Source organism: Anthonomus grandis, unplaced genomic scaffold (assembly GCF_022605725.1).
Source record: "Anthonomus grandis grandis unplaced genomic scaffold, icAntGran1.3 ctg00001184.1, whole genome shotgun sequence".
Lineage (NCBI taxonomy): Eukaryota > Metazoa > Arthropoda > Insecta > Coleoptera > Curculionidae > Anthonomus > Anthonomus grandis.
In genome coordinates this window covers 1-8,561 of record NW_026088697.1, presented here as the reverse complement: position 1 = coordinate 8,561, position 8,561 = coordinate 1, and the positions used below count along the sequence as shown (strand labels likewise).

General features: G+C 27.5%; 2 protein-coding genes and 2 pseudogenes across 2 annotated transcripts; 2 read left to right on the top strand and 2 right to left on the bottom strand.

The window, feature by feature from the left end:
• Positions 1-668: 668 nt before the first annotated feature.
• Positions 669-1,741, top strand: LOC126750050 (NADH-ubiquinone oxidoreductase chain 4-like; the record flags this gene model as incomplete). Its single annotated transcript, XM_050459553.1, is given in 1 exon segment — positions 669-1,741. A coding segment is annotated over 1 exon segment (1,020 nt), but the record flags the coding sequence as incomplete, so codon positions are not given.
• A 448-nt stretch (positions 1,742-2,189) lies between these two features.
• LOC126750054 (NADH-ubiquinone oxidoreductase chain 5-like) lies at positions 2,190-3,516 on the top strand. Its single transcript, XM_050459554.1, is given in 2 exon segments — positions 2,190-2,210; positions 2,321-3,516. Coding segments are annotated over 2 exon segments (978 nt in total). The 3' UTR covers positions 3,278-3,516.
• Positions 3,517-4,328: 812 nt separating this feature from the next.
• On the bottom strand, positions 4,329-5,118 carry LOC126750053 (cytochrome c oxidase subunit 3-like; annotated as a pseudogene).
• A 953-nt stretch (positions 5,119-6,071) lies between these two features.
• Positions 6,072-8,451, bottom strand: LOC126750052 (cytochrome c oxidase subunit 1-like; annotated as a pseudogene).
• Between the last annotated feature and the right edge of the window lie 110 nt (positions 8,452-8,561).

Below are 8,561 nucleotides of genomic sequence, written 5' to 3'. Positions count from 1 at the left end.
GGAAATAGTTTATAGAAAATATTAATTTTGGAGATTAATGAAAGAGAATTCTCTTTTCCTGAAGTTTTAAAAGAAAAATCTTATTTCTGGTTTACAAGACCAGTATTTTTATTAAATTATTAAAACAATGCTAATATTTTATACCTATTTTTTAATTTTATTGTTCTTTTCAGGTATTTTAAATTTTGTGTTAAAAAATAGCCATTTTTTGTTAATATTATTAAGATTGGAATTTGTTGTTTTATCATTGTACGTTTTTATATTTATAAATTTTTCTTATTACGATTTTGAATATTTTTTAGCAATATTTTTTCTATCTTTAAGAGTTTGTGAAAGAGCTTTGGGTCTTTCTTTATTAGTTTTAATAGCTCGTGCTTTTGGCAATGATAAGATTTTACTTATAGATAATTTATGATAATAATTATAAGTCTAATTTTTTTTGATTCCTTTAGTATTTATAGCTGATTTTTGATTGATTGCATTATTTTTTTTTATTGCAAGGTTTATTATAATAATAAAATTAAGTTTTAATTTTGAATTTTTTATCTGTATCTTATTTTATAGGTCTAGATTTGCTATCTTTTACATTAATTTTATTAAGATTTTGGGTTTGTGCTTTAATAATTTTAGCAAGAGAAAATGTGTATAAGGAGAATTATTATTGAAAAATATTTCTTTGTGTAATAGTTTTATTGATACTGAGTCTGTATCTCACTTTTTCTTCTTTAAATTTGTTTATTTTTTATGTATTTTTTGAAATAAGTTTAATTCCTACGTTATTTTTGATTATTGGTTGAGGAAATCAACCTGAGCGTTTAATAGCGGGAGTTTACCTATTATTTTATACTTTATTAGTGTCTTTACCAATAATAGGGGCTTTAATTTGGTTGTACAAAACTTATAATTCTTTAGATTTTTATTTTTTTAGTAACTCAAATAGCTTATTTTTGTATTTATGTATAAATATAGTATTTTTTGTGAAAATTCCTATATATGGTATTCATTTATGGCTCCCAAAAGCTCATGTTGAGGCCCCTATTTCTGGATCAATAATTTTAGCTGGGGTAATATTAAAATTAGGGGGGTATGGACTTTTACGTTTAATAAAGATTTTCATAGAAATTGGATTAAAAATTAATATTATTTTTATTGTTGTTTCTTTGATTGGGGGTGCTATTATTGCTATAATTTGTGTTCGTCAGAGAGATATAAAGATATTAATTGCTTATTCTTCAGTTTCTCATATAGGGTTAGTTTTGGCGGGGATTATAACTATAAATTTATGAGGGTTTTGGGGTGCCTTAGTTTTAATATTAGGCCATGGGCTTTGCTCATCCGGTTTATTTTGTTTAGCAAATTTTCTATATGAACGTTCCCATAGCCGAAGAATTTATTTAAATAAAGGTATAATTAATATTATACCTAGCCTTTCTTTATGATGGTTTCTTTTGTGTTCTTCAAATATAGCAGCTCCTCCTTCATTGAATTTATTGGGGGAAATTTTATTAATTAATTCTATTTCAAGATACAGAAAATTAGCTATAATTTGTTTATTTTTTATAGTATTTTATAGAGCGGCTTATTCTTTATTTTTATATTCGTATACTCAGCATGGAAAATTTTATTCTGGGTTGTATACTTTTTACCAAATCAATTTTCGTGAGTACTTACTAGTATTTTTACATTGAGTGCCATTAAATATTTTATTTTTAAAATCTGAGATTGTATCTTTTTGGGTTTACTTAAATAGTTTATAAAAAATTTTAATTTGTGGAATTAAAGAAGTGAGGTTTCACTTTAAGTAATTTTTTTGCCTGTCTCCTTCTATTTGTTATTAAGAGTTTCTTTATTATTCTTTTCATTAAGTGGTCTATTTTTGAGTCTTGGTTGTGAATATTTTTTGGAATTCAATGTTCTTACTTTGAATTCTGCCTCTTTATCATTTATTATATTATTTGATTGATTATCTTTTTTATTTAGAAGGTTTGTATTATTCATTTCTTCAATAATTTTTAAATATACCCAAGAGTATATGTATGGAGATAAAAACTTAAAACGATTTATTATTTTAATAATTTTATTCATCTTTTCCATAATGATAATAATTTTCAGTCCGAATCTAATCAGAATTTTATTAGGTTGAGACGGGTTAGGGCTTGTTTCTTATGCATTAGTAATTTATTACCAAAATGTCAAATCATTTAATGCTGGTATATTAACTGCTTTATCAAATCGAATTGGGGATGCCGCATTACTTATTGGTATTGCCTGAATAATGTCTTTAGGGGGTTGAAATTTATTTATACTTTCTTTTTATAAGGAAAACCCTTTAATAGTGTTTATTACAGCTTTTATTGTAATAGCTGCAATTACAAAAAGTGCACAAATCCCATTTTCTTCTTGGTTGCCAGCAGCTATAGCTGCTCCAACTCCTGTTTCTTCTCTTGTGCATTCTTCTACTTTAGTTACAGCAGGAGTTTATCTTCTTATTCGTTCAAGTGAAGGGTTTTCTCAATCTTTAATAATGATTTTACTTTATGGTTCATTATTAACTATATTTATAGCTGGGGCTGGGGCAAATTTTGAGTTTGATTTAAAAAAAATTATTGCCCTATCAACTTTAAGTCAATTAGGGATGATAATTACTATTTTATGTGTTGGAAGAACTAAATTAGCTGTTTTTCACTTACTAATTCATGCTCTATTTAAGGCTCTTTTATTTATATGTGCCGGAGCTATTATTCACAATTTAGGTAATCATCAAGATATTCGATTTATGGGCGGTATTTCTTATTTTATGCCGTTAACTTGTGTTTGTATAAATATTTCTAATATAGCTTTATGTGGTCTTCCATTTTTATCAGGATTTTATTCTAAGGATTTAATTGCCGAATTTTTATCTGTAAGATACACAGGAATTTTTGTTTATTCTTTATTTTTTATTTCTGTTGGTTTAACTGTTTCCTATTCAGTACGATTATCTTATTATTTATTTTGATCAGACTTAAATTTACTTACTTTAAGTAGATTGAGAGATAATAATGGTAAGATTATATTAAAAGGAATAATAGGGTTAGTCTTTTTTGTTATTTTAAAGGGTAGAGTTCTTTCTTGGCTATTATTTGAAAGCCCCAGATTTCTTGTTTTACCATTTTTAATGAAATTAGGGACAGTTTTTATGATTCTAATAGGAGCTTTTATTGGGTACGAAGTATCCCAGATAAAATATTTTTATACTTCTAAATCTATAAAATATATTTTAATGTCTCATTTCTGAGCTAATATGTGAAATTTACCCATTTTATCTACTTTTTCAGTTAACCCTTATTTTTTAAGTATAGGGAAATTATATTTTAAAACTTTTGACTCAGGTTGGTTAGAGTACTACGGTAGAAAGCATTTATTTTCTAGGTTAAAATCTTTAACTAAAATTTCCCAATTATTTTCAAAAAATCATTTGAAAATTCTCTTATTTATTTGTTTAGGTACTTTAGCCTTAGTAATCCTATTTTTCTATCTAAATAGCTTATATAGAGCTTGGCTTTGAAGCTGCCAGGGAGATTATTTTTATCTTTAGATATTTATAAGATTAAGATTAGATCTAATTTTACAATGAAAATGTAACGTTTTTTATAAACTATATAAACAAAGCTAAAAACGGGGGGGGGGGCCGCTTAAGATGAAGTTAGAAGCTTCTTCTTGATAAATCTTAGCTTTTTAATTGGAGTATAAAACTCAATTTAATCATTAACAGTGATTTACCTCTATTTTGGTTTCAATTAAAAACAAGGATTAATAAAAATCAAAAATTTAGGTCGAAACTAAATGCAAGTTTTTGCTTCTTGTTTAAGATAAATTGTGTTCAATAATTTTTAAATGCAACTTAAACGTTATAAATTTAACTATTATCCTATTTTACTCAATTTAGGGAGCCTTGGTTTTGTTCATGGAATAATCCTAGTAATAGAATAATAATAAATAAGTTTAAGGTTAGAGAGAATCTAATTCAATTAGAAATTTTTATTGCTAAAATTATGGGGAGAAGAAGAGTAAGTTCTACATCAAAAATAACAAAGATAACAGCAACAAGAAAAAATTGTAAAGAGAATGGTAGCCGTGCTAGATTTTTAGGGTCAAACCCGCATTCAAAGGGGCTATTTTTTTCTCGGTCATTAAAAGTTTTTTTTGAAATTAAATTAAGGATAATAACTAATGCGAAAATAAGGATTAAGATTAGATTTCTTTGGAAAAAGATAGCTTTTATTATTTATACTATTAGTATAGATTTTTTGATTGGAAGTCAAATATAATAAATTATATTATATAAATAGATTATCTTCCTCATCAGTAAATAGAAATATAAAGGAATAGTCATACTACATCTACGAAATGTCAATATCAGGCGGCAGCTTCAAACCCAAAATGGTGGATTGAGGAAAAATGATTTAGGTAGAGTCGAATGAGACAAACTGTTAAAAAAGTTGAGCCGATGATTACATGTAGTCCATGTAGTCCTGTAGTTATAAAGAAAGTAGATCCATAGATTCTATCTGAAATAGTAAAAGGGGCTTCTATATATTCAAACCCTTGGAGGATTGTAAAGTAAAATCCTAATACAACAGTAATAGCAAGACTTGTAATTGCTTGGTTATAGTTATTTTCTATAATTGAGTGATGGGACCAAGAAATAGTGATTCCTGAAGAAAGAAGGATTATTGTATTAAGAAGGGGAATTTCTAATGGATTAAAGGTAATGATTTGTTTTGGGGGTCAATTTAGCCCTAACTCAATTCTTGGTGAAAGTCTAGCATGAAAAAATGCTCAAAAGAAAGCAAAGAAGAAAAATACTTCAGAGGTAATAAATAAAATTATACCTCATCGTAGACCTAAAGTTACTTTTAAAGTATGGAGTCCTTGAAATGTGCCTTCTCGAGTTACATCTCGTCATCATTGAAATATAATTATAATATTAGTTAGTATTCTAAGAATTATTAGATTTGTTTCATTAAAATGGAATCATTTAATAAGACCTATTATTATTGAAAAGGTTCTTAATGAGCCTAGTAATGGTCATGGACTTTGGTCAACTAAATGAAATGGGTGATTTTTATGTGTCATTAATTTACTTCTCTTGAGTAAAGGGTAGATAGGATAGAAAACACGTAAGATTGAATAATTGATACTGCTGATTCTAAAATTAAAAGAAGAATTTGTATTAAGATTAAGATAATAGATAAAGAAGCTGTAAGAGAAGTTCCAGAGTTTCTTATTAGTGTAACTAATAAATGTCCTGCAATTATATTTGCTGTTAATCGAATAGCTAATGTTCCTGGGCGAATTATTCTTCTAATAGTTTCAATAATTACAAGGAATGGTGATAGTATTATAGGAGCATTTTGTGGTGTTAAGTGAGCAAATATATGAGTTGTATTTTTGAATCACCCAAAAATTATAAATCTTAATCATAATGGTAAACTTAATGTAAGTCTAAATCTTAAGTGTCTTGATGATGTAAAAATATAAGGGAATAATCCTAAGAAATTATTTAATAAAATGAATGAAAATAATCTTACAAAAAAAATTGTTCTTCCTTTAAATGAAGGTGAATTAATTAAAATTTTAAATTCTTTGTGAAGAATTCTATTTATGGAAATTCATAATATAGAGATTCGTGAAGGGATTATTCAGTATATTGATGGAATGATTAATAGAAATATTAATGATCTAATTCAATTTAAGGAGAAAATTATAGTTGAGGGTTCAAAGGTTGAAAATAAGTTTATCATTTTCAATTAATATTGATTTTGTTTCTTTTTATATGTGAAATTTTAGGTTCATATAAAAATATGTAGTAGTTTAAAATGATAGAAATAATGAATAGTAAAAAAAAATATAAATATAGGCTTAATCAAGAAAGTGGGGCTATTTGAGGAATTAAAAATTATTACTTAGTAATAATTCTAGCTTGACAAGCTAGTGTTATAGTTTTAACTAAATTTTTCATTAGAAGTAAGTGCTAGTTTACTATAAATTGATTTAAGAGATCAGTGCTTGCTTTCAGCCATCTAATGAATTTTTTTTAATTCAGTTTAAAAAAGATTTAGGAGAAATTCTTTCAATAACGATTGGTATAAACCTATGGTTTGCTCCACAAATTTCTGAGCATTGACCATAGAATAGTCCTGTGCAATTTAAATTAAAATTTGTTTGATTTAATCGGCCAGGAGTTCCATCAATCTTTACTCCTAAAGATGGAACTGCTCATGAGTGGATTACATCAGCGGATGTAACGATTATTCGGATTTGACAGTTAAATGGAACAATTAGGCGGTTATCCACATCTAATAGGCGAAAATTTCATTTTTCTAATTCATTAGTTGGGATTATGTAGGAATCAAATTCAAGATTTTTATAATCTGAGTATTCATATGACCAGTATCATTGGTGACCAATTGCTTTAATAGTAATTAAAGGATTTGATGTTTCGTCTAGAATATAAAGAAGGCGAAGTGATGGTAGGGCAATAAAAATTAAAATAATAGCTGGAATAATAGTTCAAATTATTTCAATTGTTTGTCTATCTAGTATAAATCGATGTGTATATTTGTTTATAATTATTGATAATAATATATGACCTACCAAAATAGTAATAATAATTAAAATTATTAAAGTGTGATCATGGAAATATATAAGTTGTTCTATTAGGGGAGATGCTCTGTCTTGAAGAGTTAAATTTTTTCATGTTGCAATTTCTAAAAAAAGTATAAACTTTATTTTTGGGGTTTAAATCCAATGCACTAATCTGCCATTTTAGAATTTAATGGTTAAAGGTGGTAGTTCATCATATCTATGGTCGTGCGGTGGGGTAGATTGTAACCATTCAATTGAAGTAGCTAGATTAAAATAGGATAAATTTATTCGTTGGGACGAAAAAGCTTCTCAGATAATAAAAATAAAGTATAAAATACTGATTAATGAAATTAATCTTCCAATTGAGGAAATTATGTTTCATATGTAATAGGCATTTGGGTAATCAGAGTATCGTCGAGGCATGCCTCTTAAGCCTAAGAAATGTTGAGGGAAAAATGTAAGGTTTACCCCAATAAATATTGTAAAAAATTGAGCTTTTAGGAATTTGTTATTTAGTGAAAGTCCTGTAAATAGACTAAATCATTGTGTGAATCCTGCTAAAATTGCAAATACAGCTCCTATAGAAAGAACATAATGAAAATGTGCTACTACGTAATAAGTATCATGAAGGACAATATCAATTGAAGAATTGGCAAGGACAACTCCTGTTAGTCCTCCTATAGTAAAAAGAAAAATGAATCCTAATGCTCATAAGGTAGGGGGATTAAATGAAATTTGTGCTCCGTAGAAAGTTGCTAGTCAACTAAAAATTTTAATTCCTGTAGGAATAGCAATTACTATAGTTGCTGATGTAAAATAAGCTCGTGTATCTACATCTATTCCAATAGTAAATATGTGGTGAGCTCAAACAATAAATCCTAATAATCCAATGGCAGATATTGCATAGATTATTCCTAGAACTCCAAAGGCTTCCTTTTTACCACTTTCTTGGTTAATAATATGAGAGATTATTCCAAATCCTGGTAGAATTAGAATATAAACTTCTGGGTGGCCAAAAAATCAAAATAAGTGTTGATAGAGAATTGGGTCTCCACCACCTGCTGGATCAAAAAATGATGTATTAATATTACGGTCAGTTAGTAGCATAGTAATAGCCCCTGCTAAAACTGGAAGAGAAATTAGTAATAAGATAGCTGTAATTTTTACAGCTCATACAAATAAAGGTATTTGTTCTAAGCTTCTTCTTGAGGGCTTTATATTTAGGACTGTTGAAATAAAATTTATAGCTCCGAGAATTGAAGAAATTCCGGCTATATGAAGGCTAAAAATAGCTAAATCAACAGAAGCTCCTTCATGAGCTAAATTAGAAGAGAGTGGGGGGTAAACTGTTCATCCTGTTCCAGTTCCTTTTCTTACAATTCTTCTTAAAATTAAAAGGGTTAAAGATGGGGGTAATAGCCAAAATCTTATATTGTTAAGGCGTGGAAAAGCTATATCGGGAGCTGCTAGTATAAGTGGGACAAGTCAGTTTCCGAATCCCCCAATTATAATTGGTATAACTATAAAAAAAATTATAATAAAAGCATGGGCTGTTACAATAGTATTATAGATTTGATCATCCCCAATTAATCTTCCTGGGTTTCCTAGTTCGGTTCGAATTAGTATACTTAAAGAAGTCCCTATAGCTCCAGACCATGCACCAAAAATAAAGTAAAGTGTTCCAATGTCTTTATGATTTGTGGAGTATAACCATTTATTCGGTAAAATGGCTGAGTGATAGGCGATAAATTGTAAATTTATAAACGAAAGTAATTTCTTTTACCAAACTATATAGTCTAAAAAAGATATTAAATTGCAAATTTAAGGATAAATTAAAATTTTATAGTTTAAAAATTAGAATTATAAATTCTATTTTTGACTTTGAAGGTCAATAGTTTAGTTAACTTAAATTACTCTCACGAGATGTGTGT